Consider the following 22,528-nt stretch of genomic DNA (forward strand, 5'->3'; position numbering starts at 1 on the left):
CAAAAAGAAAAAAGAAAAAAAAAAGACAGTGACAGCATGAAGGTGTGCGTTGTTTTCTTTTGTATAGATTTATTCACGAGGCTTCCTTGTCTTCCAGACGATCAGCAGCCGCTCGTATCCAGGAGCTGTTTCGTAGGAGGAAAGAACGAAGGGAGATGGAGGAGAGTGAGACACAGAATATCAGGAGACCTTCAGTCAAAATGGTGTACAAGGGTCACCGCAACTCCAGGACAATGGTACGTTTTGAAGGCGTCGATGCACTCTTTGGGAGATGAAAGCACCTTTTCCTAATAAGTTCTTCCTGATAAGTAAAAACTTCCACTCTCTAGAAGAAGGCACAGGGATTTTACCATGTGATGACCTGACCATGTATGACATTTGAATTCGAGGGCAACCCCCCCCCCCCCCCCCACAAAACCATTATGCAATGAACTAGCTGATGCTCACAAAAGAGGTAACTTTAAACTGTTATTGACTAACTAGCAAATACCCAGTGAGGACTGTGATTCTGACATTTCACAGTCACCCGGGTCATGGTAACTTAGCACACAAAAAGTGTTTTTGCTCTCTGAGTGCTCACCAATCGCTTCCTTTAGATCTTTAAGATGTTTTGTTTTTTTTCCCTACTCCATCACTATTTTATGATTCCAGAATGCAGAAAGAGCCAGCTGCATATATTTAGCTTGAAGCTAATGGTGACTGGCTGCTGAAAACAGAAAAACTCCTCCACAATTTCTGTACGCCAACTCTCCAGCACATCATCTTTGTGGTATAATCTTTGTCTTCTTATCCAGCCATTTGCTCGGTAATCCACAAACACATGAGTTAAAAACAAACGATAACATTTGCAGTCCAGCACTACTGTGAATGAACGAGGAGCGTGACCAGCTGAACCAACTCGCTCGCATTTGGAAAGCAACACGCACTTCTTTGGGTGAGGTTTTGCTTAAGTACCCGGTTAGTGGTGACTTTCTGCAGTAACCTGGATTGTTAAAGGGACAAGAGCCAATATGTCAATAAGAACAGAAGGAATAGGTTTGTGTGAAAGAGTTAACTTTCTCAAAGGGAATTGCCAGCTTTGTGGCTTCACTTTTGAGATCCTGAGGGTCCCTCCACTTCTTTTATATCGCGTACTGCAACCGATGTAGAAGATTTGAACCTTATTTTCACAGCTGGATTCTTCCTGTTTGTGCGCTAATCAGCTGTTTACATGAACGCCTGTGTGCCAAAATCAGGGGGGATGTCGCTGTAGCAGGCAGGATTAAAGGAAGATCATTAATGTAGTGATGCACCCACATGCTCGTTTTAATGTCAGACTTAACTAGATCTGCTTTCTCATCACAATATCGACTTGGTCAGGATAAACATATGCACAGATGTTTGGAACTGGAGCCCTACCTCTCGTTTCTAGATCAAGGAGTCGTGTTTCTGGGGCAACAACTTTGTGATGAGCGGTTCAGACTGTGGTCACATCTTCATCTGGGACAGACACACTGCAGAGCACCTCATGCTTCTGGAAGCCGACAACCACGTGGTCAACTGCCTGCAGCCTCACCCCTACGACCCCAGTGAGTCCCGCGGCGGCCTCACCCTGCAACTCCACGTTCCTCTACTACCATGTCTCCTACCGTGTTTGTTGTCTGCTCTGTTTCAGTCCTGGCCTCCTCAGGGATAGACTATGACATCAAGATCTGGTCACCACTGGAGGAGTCCCCGTCTTTCAACAGAGTCCTCGCTGACGAGGTAGTGATAGACACATGTACAATGTCATACATTTGGACTCGGTTACATCAGAAAGAGTGGAAATTCTATGTTATACACATCAAATACAGACACATTATTAATGACCTGGGAAAAAACAATCACAAGAATCTGGTTCAGGAAACATTTCACAATTATTTATTTACAGAATTAGTAAATATCTGGATGCTGTGCACAGTTCTGATCTCGTAAGAAGAGCTTTGGGTTTCAAAGACCGCTAAGAACATTATCCCGACTACACAGGATTTCTTGTGCAGAACTGTTCTCCTGTGGCTCGCATGCTGAGCTGCTTTAGAACTCTACATACGTTTCCTAACAGTTTGCTTCTTCATCTTTTCAGGTAATAACTCGGAACGAGCTGATGCTCGAGGAGACGAGGAATACAATCACAGTTCCGGCTTCTTTCATGCTCCGAATGTTGGCCTCCCTCAATCACATCAGATCAGGTAAACACACTGTCAGATGGTTGGAATATTTACGTCAGCATCACTACGGGTTCCCAAAAGGCAGCTGGATTTTTACATCAGATTTTGTATTCGTGCTGAAAATAAACTATAGCAAACAACGCTGAGACTTGCACCCCCCCCCCCCGATAATCTTGAAAAAACACACGAAAAAACACTAGGCTAAAGTTGTGCTATCAGCAAACCACAGCTTGGGTCCACAACTTCAGTGTCACCTCTACTAGCTCGACACTGCAGCGTGATGGAGTTCATATTAGTTTTCGTTTAGCCTCTCGTTAGCAAGCGCCATTACTAAGATGCATAAAAATTCCCAAGTACAGTATTTATGGTTGTATTTTATGATGTAGAACACAATTTATAGTTTAACAAACATCTCAAACTAGCATGAAACCCAATCCTCATTCCCAGCATTTAACTGAGAACCAATTTAACAAAAAAAAAAAAAAGCACTGAAACAAAATAATGTATTATTTCGGGGTTTTAGGACTCATTTCTATACGTCTCGTAAAGAGTTTCTCTTTCTGATTTAATATCCGCTTTTTCCATCTTTCAGATCGACTAGAGGGCGATCGCTCTGAAGGCTCAGGCCAGGAAAACGAGGATGAGCAGTAACCCGGTGGCAGTTTGATTCGAAAGAAAAACCTTTTTCTTTTTGCTGCATAGCACTTGAAAACCTGAGATTTGTACAAGTACAGTGTAGAATACTTTATTTTTAGTGTCATTTCTAGCCCCCCTCCCCCGTGTTTTTTAAAGAGACTTTCTTACTGATGTTGCTGAGTGAGGACACCCGTGTGAATGCAATGACGTCAGTACATATTCTGTGTGAGAACAATGGCGGCTGGTGTGCGAGGATGTTAAAGTGCAATATTATTTTGTTAGAAGAGAGAGAGAGAGAGAGAGAGAGTGTGAGCTTCGATCAGTGTTAACATGTGACTTTTTTGAATTGATGATACTAAAAGCTACGAGATGTGCTGCTCCAGTGTGTAAACAAGGTTACATGGAGAATGCTTTAATTTTGTTGTTGGAAAGCAAAAAAAAAAAAAAAGAAACAAAGCTGTGGTTCTTCTGCCCAAATGGTTATGTCAATAAATTAATCTTTTACACAGTTTTGAAAAAAATAAAGCTCAATGGCATCTCACAGATGTCGAGTCTGGAATTTAAACCGTATTAACTGTACAACTGACCTCATCAACCCGTGAGTGAACTTCTTGAAGTAAACTTTCAGTAAGTCACATGATTCCTGCTGAGGTTCTGAAAACATGGAGTGTAAAGAAGTAAAAACAACATTCTCAGAGCAGTTTATGTAAAAGAACTTTTATAGAACCTTGATACAAGTATTATACTGTATAGTGAAACTCCAAAAGGTTACATCTTACAAAAGTACCATTCAAACATGATATGAAAACACGAGGTAAGACTGGCGCATTGACAATGTGCTCCGATTATTACAAATGTCCTCGAGTTACTTTGATGACTCCGCTAGTAAAGTGAGCTGCACCACTAAATATTTACTAAAATAGTGTTGCATCTCATTTAGATGTAACTTCTATTTGGTCATATTTTCATTTATCGGTGTAATTACATTTATATTGGAACTCATAATCTGGAAATATTGATTGGAATCTCCGATTTTTTTCCTGAATCCACACTGCTGCCTTGCGTGATGGTAAACGCTGGGTGTACCTACTGGAAGAAATGCAGACACGTTTCATTTCCGTCAGAGTAAGCGGAGTTTTTTGGGAGTTCGATATTTGTCGTACATTCTGTAAACACAGCATATATAGTGGTACCCAAAAGACTACAAAGATGGGACCATTCAGTCGCAGTAGTGGAGGCTTCCTACATGACTGCACTACCAGGAGAAGGACAGCGACACTGCTGGTGTTCTCTCACAACATAATGGAATGAATCATGTGCATCTTTTTATTTCCTCATGATTCCAGTATGAAGTGTTGACAGAAATCTTCATAAACTGCACCAGAGCGCTACGAGCAGTCCCAGGAAGGTGGAATTTGCAGGTTGAGGTTTTGAAACTCTACCAATACATCAATGGAGAGCTGTGAGCACAGGTGTAAGAGGTCAGGCTGGTTTGTCCTCCACGTCCTGCTCTTCTTCATCCCGGTCGTCCTTGACGATTCCTTCATCGATACTCTCCAGCCTCAGTCTCTGACCGTCCAGGTACCTGGGTCGCGGCGCTGTCCTGGATGCGAACAACCCCCCAGGTAAACCCAAGTCGTCCCCAAACAGGGTGAGCTTGGCGTCGCTCTCTATTGCCTTGGCCAGGCAGGAGGCGAAGGTGTCCAGAGTCTTGTGTACCTCTGCATGGACCTGGACTGACGATGGGTTGGTGTTCTCAGCTGAGAAGGAGCATGAGGACGGATGTTAGACCCTCCTGACTGTTCACACAGCAGCTTAATCATTTCAACCCCCTCAGTGAGTCTCCTATCCTCTCCAAGAGTAAAGAGAGTGATGGATACCTTTGGAATGCTCCACCTGGTCTTCAAAGGTGACTGAGCTCCTCCTCTTCCCAGATGGATTCCCGTGATACTGTGGATGGGTGGAGCCATCTGTGGACAAGTTATCCAGCAGCATCACGTCTGTGCCTGTCAGGGAAATGTGGCAGACATTTACTCCAAGTGTATAGATAGGAACCATCGTCAGACATTTCTCTCTATGACGCGTGACTTTACTGGTCCCACCCACACCATCCTGGTTAGAGAGCAGAGGAATGTGAGGTGGGCCGGAACAAAGTTGTAAGATTAAGATGCGGTGGAGTTCCTAAGACCATCAGCCTGCCAGCGAGACTCATACTCACGCTGTGTTTCACGTCATCCTTGGTTTATATTCAAGTTTAGATGGGACAGCACAAGCGTCGCATCCACTGGTTAATTAACGTTTGCAGAGAAAACAATGCAAAGAAACAATGATCCAATTTTTGGACCTGGACAGCAGCAAGTTAAGATACGCACACTAGCAGCTGACCAAGGTGTCACTGATGTTCCCTTGAGGTTTCATGGAGTTACTGGAATATTTAAAAGTGAAACTAGCTTTTGACTTGATTAACACAAATAGTTTTTGCATTGAAAATGTACAGAAACGTGAAAATATGCAAATACACCGGTGAAAAAATGGAGAGAGGTCTTGAAGAATGAAGAGAAGCTGGCCGTGTTGCACCGGCTGTCCAGAGACGAAGACAAAGTTGCGCACATTTACGTGACATTGCACGGGGGAGTTCTAACTTCTCTTGTCCTTTTTAAAAGCACCTCTTTTCGAGATTATCTTGAGAAGTCCTATATTCACTCTGCTTGCTGTGTGCAACACTTACATGAGTCCTGAGTGAAACTGAAGCCAGTGTCTCCTGTGCTACTGCCTGGGGCCAAAAGGTGCCCTCCCCCCGCCAGCATGGCTGTCAGATGAGGTGACATGCCCAGGTCTGTTGAGGCACAAACAAATGTGATCAAAATACAACACATAAAACCACGACAATGCAGTATTGTCCTTCTTCACTGTTTCTCCAACCTGTGATTCTGTTGGAGATGCTGAAGAGGCGGGACGTCCTGTGACGCGTGGCGAATGACTCTCTGTAGTACCGGTCTCCAAAGCACATCCCCAGGAGCTCCTTCCTCACAGTCTTGTTCCATAGACCGTAGATCAGCGGGTGACACACAGCGCTGCAGAAGGACAGCCACGCCACTAGAGTCTCCAGCCTGTGAGACACACTCCCTTGTCCAAACAGGGCCTCTGTACAAACCACACAGACATACGGCCCCCAAGTCACGAGGAAAGTCCCGATCACCACTAGGATGGTGACAAAAGCCTTGCACTGACTCCCTGCATACACCAGGCTCCGCCGGCTTCCATTAGAGGAGGTGGAGGTGCTCGAGTTCTTACGCCCGTTCCTCTGTGCTCCAGTGCAGTCGTCCTGAGCCACCACGACTGTCCCGCAGTGCACTTTACGTGCCTTTACACGGGCTACACGGAAAATGACTCCATAACAGGCCAGCATGATGAGGAGAGGAGGAAGGATACACCAGGCCACCCAGAAGGCCGTGTAGGCTGGTTCCCTGTGCCAGGATGCAACACACGTCCACTTGAAGCAGTCAAACTCAAAGGACGACCAGCCGAAGAGAGGGGGCAGGCAGCCCACCAGGGAGTGCAACCACACGTAGGCGATGGCGACCACCGCCCGGTTCCCTGTGATCTTCATGGGGTAGATCATCGGGTACAGCACAGCGTAATATCTGTTGGGATGAGAGCCAGGAGACATCGTTCTCAGAAGAGCCTTTGGTTTGAAATAAGAGAACCTGCTCTTCCTTGAGTCACCTGCTGTTTTATATTCTACTTTTTCTTAATAGGCCTTCATCTCAATTAAAACAAGGGCTAACGGGACAGGAGTTCTGGGACAGACAATGAAATGATACTGACGACACTCCACATGCCCTCAGTCTGGAATAAGAACATTTTTCTGTAGTTCATAGAATGAACCCATGAATTTTTTTTTTTTCAACAAGAAGCATCGGCAAAAACACTGCCTGCATGGAATAAAGACTTTGATATATAAATTAATATAGAATTTAGAAAATATCCACTCAAAGACCTGTGGAGCAATGGTGTCTGTCTGATGCTCCTCACTTGAGCTGGGAAAATCTCCAGAAACTGCACGAAAACATCTGACATTATTCAAACACATCTTATTTATTTTAGTCGGGTTGAATGCAGACCTCATTTTTCATATTAATGAAGTGTTGCATTTCTTTTTCTTTTTAAAAGAAATTCTGCTGAAGCTAAATTTATCACAGCGGAAAAACTGCATTTCTTCTTCCATGGACCTCGGTGGACACCTCCGCTCTTTAATTGAATGAAAGAGAAAGGGTTTGTTTCTTTTGAACCGTCTTTGGCCAGAATTACTTTGTCAAATACACAGATTTGTTTACTTTTAAATGTCTGGTTGGGTGTTGGATGTTTTGAACCACTGATCTTCCATCCATATCGTCAGCTACTTCTCATTATTTGAATAAAGAACACTATCACCTTAGTGAGGGTTAACTTCTGACAGAACCACCCATCAAAGCTTCGGAAATAAAAGGCATTTTATTCTATTAGTTTGCTGTGTTTTCTATCAGACCTTTGACCCTTGAAGTGAACAAACAGCATACATGTGGCGTGTGTCGAGAAAACACGAGCGATGCATCAACTGGAGACCATTGTGAGAACATGACATCACCGTTCAAGGCTACGGACGTCACATACAGACAATGTGTTCATTTCAATAGGCGCCCACTCCTCCGCAGCTACGCACTGCGTCAAACACACACAAGTGGATGCAAAGAACCATGACCACAATTTGATGCTGCTGGCTGACGAGCTGTTTCACAGGTTTGCTGTTTAACTCAGGAGCTCATTATAAGATTCCGTTGAAACCACCAATACCACCACATGAAGGCGGTGGATTCTACTTTAAAAGAATAGCCTGGAGTTCAGAGAGCTGAGCTTACTTAGTCTCTCCCTGGGAGGGGAAGTGATGGAACTGTCATGACCTTTCCTTCGTGACTGAGACAACAGCCAGCAGCTGTTAGCTTGCATGTAGCACTACATGTAAGACACACCAATCTGCTGATCTGTCTCACCACAACACTCCGAACAAAACCTCCCGAGTGATACTTAACCCAAGAAGAATCCCAGACTATCTTTTTGTGACGACGCATTTCTGACACATTTGCCATCTTGAGGCTAACAACAGCTAAACTTTCCAAAGTCCGTCTGTTCTCAACCCCTGCTGCATTCACAATCATCAGCACAACACTTGGACATGAACTACAAACTCACAAACTACAATTCTTGGTTTAGCACAACCATGAATGATTGTGACCTGCTTAAACATTTAGTTGAATTTGTTCACATTGTGAGGTTGTTAGTATTCAAATCTAGGAACTTCTAGTAGCTTTGGTAAGTTACAAATATGTGGTCGGTGTTTTCTGACTTCTGAACATGGAGCAGACTCAGGCCCACTGGACATTTACTTTGACTGGTCAAGGGGAAAGAGAGCAGGAAATCAGGTGCAGAGACAAAGATGGAAAAGGAAAAGGGACAGAAACAGACAAGGATGGAAAAGGGAAAGGGACAGAAACAGAAACAGACAAGGACAGAGGGACAGACGGAAGGGGGAGAGGATGACAGAGAGAGATGGGAAACATGAAGATGACAAACAGAAAGACAGACAGACAGAGAGAGACAGAGGGACAGGGGAGAGCGAGAACAACAACAGAAACAATTTTTGCTTCCATTTCTGTATGTGAAGAAGAGCAAACTGTCTCTGCCACAGTGGGCAGATGTGAGCGAATTAACAATCTCACTGAAGTCTGAACAAGAAAGCCAATGTTCTGCTTTTAAACAGAACTAGGGCTACTAGCCCTGCGCTCGGACTACAGCCAGCCCTCACCTGTCAATGGCGATGGCTCCCAGGGTGAGCATGCTGGCCGAGCTGATGAGCAGGTAGAGCAAGGCGGTGAAGTTGCACCACACCACCCCAAACACCCACTCCCGCTTTGCTGAGCTGACGGCCACAAACGGCAGCACCAGCACAGACAGCAGCAGGTTGGACAGGGTCAGGCTGAACACAAACTTGTTGCTGGGCGTGAGCAGATAAGGCCGGCGATAAAGGGTGGCCACAATCAGGAGGTTCCCCAGGCAGGCCAGCAGGGTTATGGTCACAATGGAGACTGACTCCAGAGCTGCCAGACCCGGAACATTCCCCACCACGGTGCAGTTCCTACTGGTGTTCATGGTGAGAGGCTGGGCCACTGGACAGGTGAAGGAATGGTATGAGCCTGGTGCAGAGGAGGATGACACATGAACGACTGACATCAGCACTCGTGTGTTTGCATACAAGGCTCTACACTGTTGATACACTTCAAGTAAAACCTGGATCATTTTAGATTTTTTTTTTTTTTGCATCCCACGAAGCTCTTACCTCACTGATTTCCACATGACATAACAATCAAACCGAATATAAAAAAATTGTTTCCGTGTCTCTTATCCCAATGGATATTACGTCTGCTTTACTGGTTTATTTAATAAGTTGGCTTTCAGGATAAATAATAGCATCCATCTCATGATAAATCAATCAAATACTTATAACATATATATTTAATGTTATGGAAAATAATATCATCAGTGACTTCTTCCATCTGTGCGCTCTGTTTGCCAAAAAAGCTTAAAACGACATTTAAGCAGGTCTGAACATTTGTTGGCTAAAACCACAAAGATGTGAAATGATATTTCGACAATGAGCTTAAAGGTTTAATAACAAGAGAGTTGCAAATGAACATCTTTTAGACTGATCAAACAAATAAGTGAACAGGTTTATGTTAATCTTTCAATGTAGTTTCAGTCCTGTTGATGTTATGTTTGGTTTGAGAAAACTGTCCCGTCATCACCAAACAATAAAACAACTGAAAAATTAACATTAACACAGACTAGGTGTTGATGAATAACTTAAGTTTTGACAGTTTGCTGGGGGGTCTTTTGATATTGCACAGAGATCAGTGGAGGCCAGCTGCTGCCGGAGACAGAACCCTAGGAAGGGGCTTCTGTGGATTATCTCAACAGGTACATCTGCTGATTGTCAAGACATCAGCTGTCCATCAGGGCCTCCATCAGAATTAGAAGCACTGACATTCGTCCAGATCACAATCAGGAGATAAATAGTATAAAATCTATAACATTTATCTGACAGCTGAAGTAACAATGCAGATAAAGTTTGACGTACTTAAACTGTGGAATGATTTGATTACCAAGCAGGGCGAATAGCTGTTAAAAGCGGCTGCCAGCTGAGTTACACAAGTAGATCAAAACATTGTAATCATCACAATCATAATGAACATTTAAATGATTATAGCACTGTCATCAAATATCGTACAACGTTGTGTAGATACTTTCATTTAGGTAAAAGGTATTAAACAGGTATTTTTGACATACTTCAATGAGAACGTTGTACAAAACTTGGACGTATTCAAGATTAAACTTCTCGCCCGGCGTTGGGAGTTGGTATGTTAGCTAACGTTCGTCGGAGTGATGGTAGCGGTCTGACCTTTAACTTTAGCCCCGTTAGTTGCCATGAATTAGCAGCTTATTAGTTGACCTCACACCGGGTCGTTTCCGACACAAGTGACCAGACTGAGACAGTGAAAACGCTAACAATGGTTAAGTTTAACTCCAAGTGTACGTAAACTATCCAAACAGCAGAAAAACAAAACAAAACAAAATGGTTATCTTTCTACAAATTTGGACCCGGTCAACTACTCGCTAATGTTACTTCCAGCTCGCTAGCATCGCCTCCCAACTGCTAACTCAACTAGCTAGTTAGCCTAATTTAGTTCAGAAACTTTCTCCCCATTGTCCCCCTGAAACATCCTTCTCTACCTGCTTTGCTTCGCCGATGTGCCTGCACATTTTCTCCTCCGTAACAACCCGCCGTCCATCCTATTCGTTCGTTTCCACATAACAAGTCATTAAGTAGTTGACAGCCCAGACCGAAATAATCTAAAACCCCCACGACATCTTCCAGCAACTCAAGAACGTTTGTCCCTTCTCAGCCGAAACACAAACAACCAGCTGCGGCTGCAATGGCGTCCTCCTCCCACCTCGACTACCTCCCTCTCCCAGCAGACAGTGTGGGTGGTCGTCAAAAACGTTTCTGAATCGCCATCGCTGTCCTACAGGCTGCTTCTTAGTGCTTAACGTGTTTCCTACTAGTTATACTTATTCAACTAAAAGACACCGTAAAAGCTGTTGAAGATTAAAATGACATTTTATTCAGCTTTGAGTGTTTCAGCTAGTTAACTAAATGTGCTCCTCTCAGTCTGTCGTCGTAAGAATGTGGATGTAATTACTGAGAGTATCGTGGTTTTAATGAATGAAAAATTCCGTCGCATCATTTTTAATCCGGCCGGACCACCCAGGTAGATCAAAGCTTCCCGCATTTTTACGTCACCAGCTCTTACCCAATCAGCGAGCTCGGGCGTTGCTCATTGTGTCCACAAGAGGCCGCACTTTCCTTCGAAGTCTGAAGCATGTGGAACGCAACAAGTTAGAAGATTGAATAATGTGAATGGTAAAATAATATTTCTATAGAACTACACTCGCCTATTGATAATGGTTACAGGCACATAACAACTAACCAGCTTCTCATTCAAAACGAACTGTGTGTCCAAATTAACAAAGCTAAAAAATAAGGAAAGCTACATGATGTCCATCTAGACTCTCATTAATGTGTTTATCTCTTCTCAAATTGCATGTTGAATGGTAGATCGTAGATATGTTGTAGCCCATCTTTAGCCCAGTTGTTCAACGAAATTCAAATTTCATATTTTTTTCCCATAATTTTTAAGCATCTTTAACATGATATGGAAACACAGTAACCAAACATTGAATGTGATGATATATTTTTCCATAACACTGAACAGGATTTAAGATTTTTATTTATAAATGATTCTAAATCATAAAACACCATGACTGCATTCAAGAAAAATAGTCTGCAGTCAGGCAAATACAAACTGCATTTTATTTTTCATAAATAAGCTAAAACATCGATACAAAAAAACAGCATGGAGGGAGGAGTGTGGTGTAAACTAAGCAGTTGACAGTGAATGAAGAGGCTTGGAGCAACATTGGAAATAATGTTTTTAATAAATTTCTTGTTTTCAGGAACAAAGATTTTTCCACTCCAACCTTCTGCTCGCTGTAACTGTTCTCCCTATCACACTAAACCACACACACTCGCCTCCCAGCCGGCTGCACAGGTAGCTCCATCCATAATCATATTCATTGGTTCAACCATCTTTCGAGGGGATTACTCTCAACTAATCTGGCCCCACCAGCGACACAAAACACAACCCAATCCCGGCTAACACACACAACCTGCTAGGAGCTGATAATATGCTGCTTTTAAAATGGATCTCATGAGCTTGTGTTTACAACATGAAAAGTTGTGTACACAATTTATGAGCGCCGAGCTTTCAGAAAATGTCCACTTCTTGTGTATACCACAAGACAGGATCGTTCATACGGACTCTTCTGTAAACACAACCCAAGGCAATGGAAGGCGATGATAACATTTGCTTTAGCACTGCTAGCACATTATGGAGGCAAGTACAGTGCAACAAGTTGATAAAACACTGCTAACAGAGGCTGTCGCTGTGAAGAAATAAACACTTAGCTAACACTCCGCTAACCCACTGAGAACAGATGCTAATACCCTGCTAACACAGGCAAAGACATTGCTGCTAGATAATAAGAGACTGCGAACATGCTCAGACACTGATGACACATAGCTGACAGAGGCGAACATGCTAAACCCTCAACAATAATCTGGTTAGGTTTGGGGGGAATCATGGTTTGAGTTAAAATATTCCCTTTTGTCATGTTAAAAACATGAATACAATTGCAGCATCAATATGGTCACATGGTCTACATGCTCATGGGTTTGGCTACATGTGTGGTGTCTTTTTTTGGGGGGGGGGGGTACAGACAGAATTTTCTCTACTCTGTTGAAAAATGTAAACATAACGCTGATTAGTTTATTCAGCTGAGAACTGGCCCACTGTTTTTTTACTCTTTTTAAACACAAGAATGAGGGCACGTCAATATAATTACAGTACGCTCAAGTGTGTCTATGAACCACGACAGGCAGCTGAGGTGAGAGCGTTTCGACCACAATATGACACCCTTAAAACTCCACTTAAACCCTAAAAGTTAAAACTTAAGCATGGGTATCTGCGGGCTGTAGTCAGTCAGAAGAGACACCATCAGACCCTGGAACAGAGGAGGGGTCGTTAGATTCGTTCCGACACAATCAAACTGTCAGTGATGACTAATCCACCGGGTTCCTCACCATGATCGTCCATTTACGATTCTCAGCCTCGGGGAAGACGAGGGAGCGGGACGAGTAGAAAACCTGGTCATCGACCTCCTCCGTTTTCCGAGGAAGACAATGCAGGAAGGTCCAGTCTGGTTGAGCTACACTTGCTGTCTGCAGTTGCAAAACATGGAGTTAAAGCTCATTTCAATGAAAGCTTTATCTCAAACATGCCCCTCTCTGCCTTCTGCAATTTGTTAACAATGGCTTGATTGGTGATTTAGAACTCCTGATACATTATATGCCACACTCAAGTTACCAAGCAAATTTAAAGTAGTAATGTTAATTTTTTTTTTTTTTTACTGAAATAAATGTCTACATAACTAAATTGTATAAGACAGAATTGTTTGAGCCAACTGCCCACTGATGACAGCCGAAGGTGTTGGTGGGGACGGTTAATAACACTTTTCCCACCTGTTATCTTTCACCTTGATCTAATTCGTCGTCTGCCTGCCCTTGTTAGAGCTGGACTCACTTGATCAGAACAGAGGGAGCGGTGCTTGTTGTGCCAGCAGCTAGCATAGCCAGCAAAAAAGTTAAAGAAAAGGTCAGTGACTCCAGACTGCACGACCGACTGATTTACGTCTCACAGAACTGGGATCTTTAAGATTATAACTATAGTATCAAACTCTAACTAAAATGTTTGCTTTCTTTTGTGATGTGCAAAAATTTTGAAGACTTGATAGAAAAAAAATGTTGATGGAGCGATGAAATGTTGTGCACAGCAGCTCAACGAGCCACGTCCAGCTAGGCGGCTCGTTCACCTGCATAGTAATCTGGTAGCCGTGGAAGTCTTTAAGCCTCTTGGTCTTCTCCTCCTCCTGTCCCATGCTGATCCAGGTGTCAGTCACCAAAACGTTGCTGCCCTGAGCTGCCTCCATAGGGTCAGAGGTCAGGACAAGCTGGGTACCATGCTGGAACAAAAGCAATCCTGATGAGCTCTTGAAAAAGACACACAAAAAATGTGTGTTTGCGTGTGGAGGATCTTACCTCTTTGGAGAGTCTCTGTGCCTCTTGAATAACACTCTTTTCTGGCTCATAACCCTGAAAATAAAGACAGTGGTTAGTTTAGTGTCTGATTAAACTCAAGGTCACATCTGCCCGCAAACAAATCAGATGTGAAAAGGTGATTTAAGTGGAGGCTAAATGTAAAAGAACATTTAAAAGACAAACCTTTGGTGTGGCAACCTTCAGATGAACTCCTAATTTGGCTGCTGACATCATGAAGGAATGGAGGACATTGTTCCCGTCCCCAATCCAGCTCACTGTTAGTCCGCTGAGTGACCCGTAATGCTCCTAGAAGAGCGCAGTCATTTAGAAGCACATCATCATTGTGACTGACTGGAGAACTGTTGCAGTAAAGGGAGGGCTGGCAGCACCTGTAAGGTGAGGAAGTCAGCCAGAATCTGTATTGGGTGGTAGAGGTCAGAGAGACCATTGATGATGGGGATGGATGCTTCCTTGTCCAGCTCCTCCAGCGTGGAGTGGCTGTACACTCGCGCCAAGACTATATCACACAGTCCTGAGAGAACCCTGTAGTGGGGGATCAGAATGACACAGGTGGGGACCATAGCAATGAACAGCAACAAGCTAAATGGTGTGTGTAAAGCAAGGTTGTGTGACACTGTGTTTAACAAGATGGAGCAAGAAAACTGATAAAAACGGCGCATTTATTTTGTGACCGCTATCTAAAACGTGATGCTCACCTGGCCGTGTCTGTGCTGCTCTCATTCACCCCCAGATGGATGTCCTGCGAGGTGAGGAAACAGGGATGTCCTCCCAGCAGAGCAAAACCTGGATTTAATATTACAGCAACTTTAGTTTTTGGTTTGTTTTTTTTTAGTCACAACACAGTGTTTCAAAAGAGGTCAAACAATGTGCTCAGGGATGAGTGGCTCGCTAAACAGAGGGGTTGCCTTGATCAATGACAGGAATATTCAACGTTGGACATTTTCATTGGGAATTAACAGGAATAAGGTGGAATTTATACCAACTGTGTTTACCTTTTCATATACAGACATAAGTATTTACTTTTATATTCTCAGGAGCAAAAATGCATGCTAACAAATTCAGACGCATTTTAAAATGACATTTTTGAGTCCATCTATTCGTAAAAAGAAGTTTGAAGCTGCATCCGATAACCGTCGCTAAAATTACTGTATCAACGAATTAGATTATAAATAAACAGAAACTTCATTTATCACCCACTGCTTTTCCATGAGTTTGTTCATTTTAGAACACCACCAAGATTTCTTGTTTTTATTTTACTTCAAAGAAGTTATTTAGGTGAGCTCATTATTTCCCACATTCACATTCAAATCGTTGATGAAAAATATTCTGGAGAATGAAAAGATTCTCTCTGGGATGGTGTAACTGCATTATTATGCTAATATCCTGTCATTGAAAAGTTGTTGTCTATTAAGAACGATATCGTTCATCGCAATAATTTTCAGATGCGGTTTGTTGTCCGACAATAGTTCCCATATAGTCACGTTAACCCTAAGATAACTTTAAAAAAAGAAAAGAAATGATCATACTCCTCAGTATGGTTATGCTATGCTGTGGTTATGGTGGACACCTATGGGTGACACCCCCACCGACTGTGGACCAGAGGCGTGTGTGTAGAATCTAAACCTGTGTATATGAAAGCCCCCCTGCCTCAGAACCTATTGAGACACTCTGCTGGTTTCTCCTTTAATTTGCCACCCGTCTGTTCCTGAGTTGAGACGAGGAATTTCAGTGCAAATGCTGCTGGGGGGCACTTTTGTTGAAGGGATTCGTGTCAGCATTTCTTTTGTGTGCACGTGTGCACAGTTTTACTGCTGAACACACTATTATACACCATCAGCTAACAGTACGAGAGGATCCATTTTCTTTAAACTGCTCCGATATTGAACAAAAGTGTGTAAACCTGATGACTGCTTCTACAGGAATCCGCTGGCACAGACCCACCTCCAGGAGCTATCATTTATTGGCACAAACACACCTGTCTCAGTGGACATTCTTGTTCTGGTGCTCCTCTTCTCAAATATCATGGCGATGGACTTTCCTTGCAGAAGAGGGAGATACTGAAATAGAAACGACAGCGAGATTCACAGATGACCAACCAGTAAACTAGCACAAGTTAGCAAGTGTTAGCTACCTGTTTCTCATGCTTGATCCGATGTTTTAGGTCCTCGGACACCCACAAAAGTTTCCTGATTTCATCTCCAGTGAAATCTTTTAGGGTCAGACAGCTGCGACCCTTCACATTCACCGAGCCGTGAGAGGAAGCTCCGGTCCTAGAAAATAAGATGGATCAAGTCATGGTGTGTGCAGGATTCCTAACTCCTCCTGATGCGACTAGCTAGCAACACTTGGCTAACATTTATACACAAAGTTCCATTGGGAATTTCTCACCTAAAGCCTCGCGCCCGACTGTTGAGGAAAGTTTTCAAACACCTGGAAACTGAACAATTAAACACTTTAGCTGACATGACGCAAGAGGAAGTGGAAGCGTAAGGGAGTGTGACAGTGAGACGATTTCATCAGCGAGAAATTAAGTTTCATTGACTCAAATGACAGCGAGAGAGAGAGAGAGAGAGACAGAGAGCAAAGCTACGTCACAGCAGTGAAGGGGCGTGGCTTCGTGTTCATGTCTGTATCATATTACGAACACTTTGTCATTATGAAGGCATGAATGAATAATAGGCCTATGATAAGAATAAACATTTGCATTTTTTTTACTCTTGATGATTTTTGTACATTGCCAAATACTCAGAATCCAAAAATGTGATTGTTGTGACGTCACACCAGCTCGCTGATTGCAATCAGTGAAATAACCTAACTTCTGCAATAATAAACCCTTTAAAAATTACTGCAAGCCGATTGTGTTGACCATTCATTTAAATAAGAAACCTATCATTGCTACTGTCTCTTTTGTACACGTGTTTTTATTAATTCATTTATTTTTACACAGAATTCTTGTGTATATAATGTCAATGCTTTTTTATATTTAAATTGAATTTTAATTTTGATCCCCCCCCCCCCCCCCCCCCCCCCCCGTCCCCCTCAGGTTTTAACTTTTCGACTAAGAAACCAAAACCGGATTTGTGTGATGTGAAGGACCGGTGCTCGATGAGGTCTTTTGTTTTAGGTGAAGAGGTATTAAGGCTGTAACTGCACAACTTCCATGAGGTAATGATAGTTTGTGATAACACTGATGAATATGGACAACGTTTCTCTGTCCGATAGCTGAAGTTAAAAGAGGATATATGTTCTATGTTCAAATGGAGCCCCGCCCCTTCAGAATCCACAGATGATGCACTACCGTCTTTTTTTTTTTAAATTTTCCATATTTCAGATCATACCTAATAGCACTGGTGAACAGGGGACAGTTACTTTTCCCGGAGCAGAATTACCAGGGGATACAGATTTTTAGACTTATCATTACTTCTTTAAAGATAGCCACAATATGCCAAGTATGCATAAACTTAAATATATTTTTATAAATCGAATCGTGATATTGTTCTCCCTGTTCCTGCGTGGGTTCTCTCTGGTACTCCAGCTTCCTCCCACAGTCCAAAGACATCAAGAGAGGACGAGGCTGATTGATACTCTAAATTGACCGTAGGTGTGACAGTGAGTGTGAATGGTTGTCTGTCTATGAGTGTTGGCCCTGAGATGGACTGGTGACCTTAACAGGCTAAGCGGGAAAAAATGGAATAGAATGGAATGGAATCGCGATATTATCTTTCGAACATTTTCAGACGACCTAAAATAGAAATAAATGTGGCTGTAATTATCACTTCTACCTGCAGAGGTCCCTGTTGCTCAAGTAGAACTACATTGTGTTGCTTTGGGGTCTGTATTTGTAACTAGAATTGTGTAATTCTGAAATATTTTTGCCTGTTCACATTTGTCACTGCTCATCTCAGAGTTATTTCCATTGAAGGAAAGTTGAAAAATCTTGTCTACCTCTGGAAACGCAATAATCTCTTGTCGATACGATTCTGGATTCACCTCGTGTGTTTTGTCATTTAATCAGCATCCATTTACAGGCAATACACCTGAGTGGTGCAACAGAGACAGAACTTGATCTAACATGTGCACCTCCTCCACAGCTCGTGGGCTGCTGGACACTTTCAGTGATGGTCACCATGGAAAACTGGGTGTGGGGGAGGAGAACTTCATGAACCAGTTCAACCTGGCACCCTGGACACGTTTTCTCAAGGACGGTGTACAATTAGTGAGTGAATGAAGGTCTGAAGTGGGAGCAGATGGTAGAGCGAGCCTGTTCAAAATAATGAACCCCCAGACACTGCTTTAACGTGGGCCTGAAAGGCTTCACAAGTACACCAGGACCCATGTGATCTCATGTCCTGTGGATGTAATCACATGCTGGTCCCGGCAGCTGTCCGACCACCAGAAAACCAAGTAAGAGTCAGAGAATTTGTGGACGATAAGCTGTGCAGGAATTCTTCCCCCAATACTTCTCACATGACCCATTTGCTCCAGCTGGCTGCATAGAAAACGTGACACAAATTTTCCAGACAAAACAACATGCTGCGTTTATAAAGTATTTACGAGTTCCTGATCCCCCTTCAACAAGGTTTCTGTCATCAGCTCTGACTGTAATCATGTTCTCAGTCCAGCAGGGAGCAGTTTGGTGCCATGTATGAGCTGTGCTGCAGGAACTTAGTGGGGGGGGGGCTCCAAGGATGATTTTCAAACTTGACTCATTGACATCTTCAGGAATTTCCTGCTGAGCCATTTGGAGGGATGTTCCTGAACCTCCCACATCTCAGTTCCGACTTTCAGAGAACTTCTTGGCATACATGAGCCGAAGTGTCTAAAACCCTCACAGCACTGGTAAGCCCCTCATCATTCAACAACCCCCAGTCAGAGGTAGAAGCCAACCAGTCTCCCCCAGATCTCCGTCAAATCTCCTGAGAGTCCAGTAAATTCTTCTTAAGCCATCGGGCCCACGTTTTCAGGATAAAACCGTTAGCGCCAGCTCATCTAACTTAAAACAGTTGGCTTTTCCTCACCGGCTGAGTCTGAAGCTTTACCTGACTCGTATTTCTCAGTTGACTCGGATTTGGATGGATCATCGTGATTGTTCAACTACTCTGCTTTTGTTTAATCTGGACCTGGACAGTCCACCATCGGGATTTGCCATACAGGATCAAATCAACTTTAGGTTTTCTACTGGCTTCACAGTCTTTAAAGTGGTTGAACATGAGGTGTTGTCAGAGATGTGAGGTGCTGCTGTTACAGCTGGCTTGGGTTGCCTTGCCGCTCACCAGCAGCCATGATGGCTCTCAGTCCACAGCGTCATCAGATCATGATTGGCAAATTGTGGGCATTGGATAAACAACCACAGATTAAAGGTTTTAACATGTAATACTCTCCTAAAAGATGCTGAAAAGGTGCACAAACAGTATTAGACTGCAAAAAAGGGGTGTCTACAAGCAAGATAGAAACACTTAATCTGAGGGAAAATGTACTCAAAACAAGTGAGATTATCTGTCCGTGCAGCAAGATAATTTCACTTGGCAGGATTTCTGGAATTAAGATTATTAAATCTAGAAATAAGATTATAGTGTAAAGTTGAATACTTAAAATAAGGAACTCTTAAAACAAGACAAATCTTCGAACACTTCTAAATCTAAATTGTTTTTTTTTTTATCTTGACAAGAACCAAATCATTTGCCGTGTAGTACAACAGGAGCGATAGTACTCCTCTCCTCCCTTCTGGAAGAGAATACTTTCAGATTCCTGTTATCAAGGGGGAGAATAAGACCGCATTTTTCAGCATATCTTTTCAACTTGAAGAATCTCAGTTGACCCTGACTATGTCACAACGCTATGACACAAAAATTGAGAGACAACAGTCCAAAAGTGACACAGTTTTCACTCAGAGAAGCCTGCAGCCCGATAGATCCTCCAGTCTTGTCTCCTCTAAACCCCTCAGTGAGGATGAGTGTCCTGCCTCCCCACAAGCAGGTATTTTGAACCTATAATTTTAACAGCTTAGAGCACTGGAATATCAGTTGTAGCCAGAGCAGAGCTGAGGTTTCTCCAGTGATCACAGTGGTTTAACCAACTCGTGTCTTTGATTTCAGGAAGAGAATCTTTCCAGAATCATCGTGTAAGATGTAAGCTCTAAGGAAGGAGTGAAATGTGACTCTTTTTTTTTTTCTTCCAGAAATCATTACTAGCTGTGATTTAGTTTGACTGTGAAAGTGTAGAAAACCACTGTCGAGGTTGTAGAAGATTATTTTCCTCTTGAGGCTCCTTGTTTTTGCTGTACTCGTTGTGCACCCCAGGACAGGAAGTAGCAACACTGAACACTCACTGAGTTTTCCAGGAAACGTGCAAAGCTCAGCATTCATAGTTGATGTGTGTGTGTGTGTGTGTGTGCGTGCACACGTGTGTGTGTGTGTGTGTGTGTGTATGTGTGTGCAAACACATTTATGTCAGTGGAGACATTTTCCACTAAATCTAACACTCAGGCAAATGGTTTACCCATCAAGTTTAATTGAATTTGAATCTTTTCGTCTCTTATTTTTGGTACCACATTCTTTTTTTTTCTCTCCCAGGAATGTTTGTAATGGCTGTTAAAACAGATCTAGAGATTAGAATGATATAAATGGGCTCGCAACTCCAGAAGCATATATATATATACGCACAAAATACGTTTCCTGGGAAAAATTGGCAGGAATCTCAGTTTCACGGCAAGTAATGAAGCAAGATGTGAAAGGGTCTCCAGCATTGTTGCGGTGCAATATCATTAACTCCTGCAGGTCCTTGTTGTAGAGTCAAACTTGCCTGTGTGTAAAGTGAGACAGAAAATAATAGGATGGCGTCCTCAGTAGATCACTCTGACGTCGAGGCTGTTTTTAAATCACACCTCACAAACCTCTAATTAACCACCCTCTGTTCTTCTCCAGAGTAAACAGATAAAAGCACTCCTGTTCTCTCCCCGACCTTCTCTGTAGTTCTCTCTACCCACATCTGTGGTTTTACACCTGAGCACAGATTTGTTACTTCATTATCCGTTGTGTGTGCCCACACTGCCCATATGGTTAAACGGATATTCTTAGCATTTACATCAAAGTGCAGAAAAAGCAGATTTTTCCTTTGTATCTACAAGATCTACACCTATAAGATGTCAAGAGTCTGTTCATATAAGTTCCATTTATACTCTATTGGTTTGTTTTATCCAGTAAAATGCCACTTTCTTAAACTAGACATGAAATCTGGCAGTAGAATACACCTAAAACGCCACAATTACATATTCATTATATTGATTGCAGGTCTGCTGCTGTGATTTCACATTTGTACATTTTCAAACACAGTATTACGCAGCATATGACCTTTTTCTGCCAATTCCATTTTATTTTTACGTGTTTTTTTTTTCTTTTTCTAAAATTGCAACTATTTTCTCAATGATTCATTACAGGAAAAGAAAAAAAAGGGGCCAAGTACTTACAAGAATTGTGAAAGAGGCTGAGCTGTTTCTTGGACGGAGGAGAACTTCCTCAAGGTCTCACCTGCAGATCTCCTGAGAGGCTCCAGATGTCTCGCTGAAGATCCTAAGAAAACCCTTGAGAAAAAGGCAAAGTCCAAAACAACACTAAACCACGCAATAAAATGAAAACACAAGAAGACAGACCAAAGGGTCTGAAAATGATCACGACTGAGGGTTAAAAACTCAACAGCAAAAAAATTCAGGATAAATAGAACTTTAGAAGATCAAAACACCTACAGAGAGAATGCAAGAGCCAGCTACCCTCACGAGAGAAGCAGGGAGAATCATAAACATCACTATTCAGGCCACTGAGGGAAAATCTAATGTGGAAGCCAGCAAACATACAGAAAACCAGATAAAACCTCCCAATGTCAAACCTGTTAAAGAGGAGCTACCACTGAAAACCAACAAATGATCTGCATAAATATGAAGGTGAAAGTAAAGTGGAGGATGTTAAATCATCACTAGAGGTAAAAAAAAGAAAAAAAAGAAAAGAAAAGAAAAGAAAATCCATTCTTGTCACCAATTTGTCTCAGAATGATGCTAAAAATTGGAAACTACACAAGGAGAAACTGAAAGAGGTCACATGCCCTCTGGTGAAAACTCAAGGATACTGTACAGAAAACATTCCAATCAGGGGCCAAGGAACAAGTGAGAAACAGGAGGTAAACCTTCCCACGAACAGGACAGCGCGACATTCCAGGGCAAAAACAAAACCATGTAATTAAGACGGTGACACTAATATGAAACTAAATGCTAATCAATCCGCAGCTTCAAGCTGCCAAAAAGGTAGCTCTTCGTTACTGCTCGGAGCCCTATTGTTTCCGTCTGGGGTTCCACATCCGCTGCAATGTTCGAAAGTTTTGACAGACA

The 22,528-nt window shown here is 42.7% G+C and overlaps 3 protein-coding genes across 12 annotated transcripts in view; 1 reads left to right on the forward strand and 2 right to left on the reverse strand.

The window, feature by feature from the left end:
• Positions 1 to 3,722, forward strand: part of dcaf6 (ddb1 and cul4 associated factor 6) — a 23,786-nt gene extending 20,064 nt beyond the window's left edge. For 4 of the 7 annotated variants that reach the window (XM_086220421.1, XM_086220422.1, XM_086220424.1 and 1 more), the window contains 5 exons: positions 98 to 236; positions 1,412 to 1,568; positions 1,655 to 1,743; positions 2,102 to 2,207; positions 2,779 to 3,719. In XM_086220421.1, coding sequence (XP_086076547.1) covers positions 98 to 236; positions 1,412 to 1,568; positions 1,655 to 1,743; positions 2,102 to 2,207; positions 2,779 to 2,837 — 550 coding nt within the window. In that variant the 3' untranslated portion in view covers positions 2,838 to 3,719. Of the gene's footprint in view, positions 1 to 97; positions 237 to 1,411; positions 1,569 to 1,654; positions 1,744 to 2,101; positions 2,208 to 2,778 lie in introns of all 7 variants that reach the window. The other 3 variants (XM_086220419.1, XM_086220420.1, XM_086220425.1) reach the window with 2 other exon arrangements.
• Positions 3,530 to 11,124, reverse strand: gpr161b (G protein-coupled receptor 161b). 4 transcript variants are annotated; one of them, XM_086220429.1, is made up of 7 exons: positions 10,647 to 11,124; positions 8,665 to 9,052; positions 6,117 to 6,466; positions 5,745 to 5,966; positions 5,551 to 5,658; positions 4,703 to 4,828; positions 3,530 to 4,582 (listed from the first exon to the last, which is right to left on the reverse strand). In XM_086220429.1, exons 2-7 carry the CDS (start codon positions 9,006 to 9,008, stop codon positions 4,305 to 4,307), a joined length of 1,428 nt encoding a protein of 475 aa, XP_086076555.1. In that variant the 5' UTR covers positions 9,009 to 9,052; positions 10,647 to 11,124; the 3' UTR covers positions 3,530 to 4,304. The 4 variants fall into 4 exon arrangements, with proteins under 4 accessions (XP_086076555.1, XP_086076553.1, XP_086076552.1 ...); XM_086220427.1 differs by having other exon boundaries at positions 3,531 to 4,582; positions 5,745 to 6,466; positions 10,868 to 11,123; XM_086220426.1 differs by having other exon boundaries at positions 3,531 to 4,582; positions 5,745 to 6,466; positions 10,647 to 11,121.
• Positions 11,125 to 11,900: 776 nt separating this feature from the next.
• Positions 11,901 to 16,717, reverse strand: otc (ornithine transcarbamylase). Its single transcript, XM_086221263.1, has 10 exons — positions 16,540 to 16,717; positions 16,283 to 16,421; positions 16,127 to 16,208; positions 14,847 to 14,934; positions 14,520 to 14,673; positions 14,314 to 14,436; positions 14,131 to 14,184; positions 13,905 to 14,054; positions 13,117 to 13,254; positions 11,901 to 13,037 (listed from the first exon to the last, which is right to left on the reverse strand). Exons 1-10 carry the CDS (start codon positions 16,614 to 16,616, stop codon positions 12,978 to 12,980), a joined length of 1,065 nt encoding a protein of 354 aa, XP_086077389.1. The 5' UTR covers positions 16,617 to 16,717; the 3' UTR covers positions 11,901 to 12,977.
• Between the last annotated feature and the right edge of the window lie 5,811 nt (positions 16,718 to 22,528).

Source organism: Aulostomus chinensis, chromosome 12, assembly GCF_037954235.1.
Source record: "Aulostomus chinensis isolate RoL2024-O1b breed Wild chromosome 12, RoL_Achi_v1.0, whole genome shotgun sequence".
Taxonomy (NCBI): Eukaryota; Metazoa; Chordata; class Actinopteri; order Syngnathiformes; family Aulostomidae; genus Aulostomus; species Aulostomus chinensis.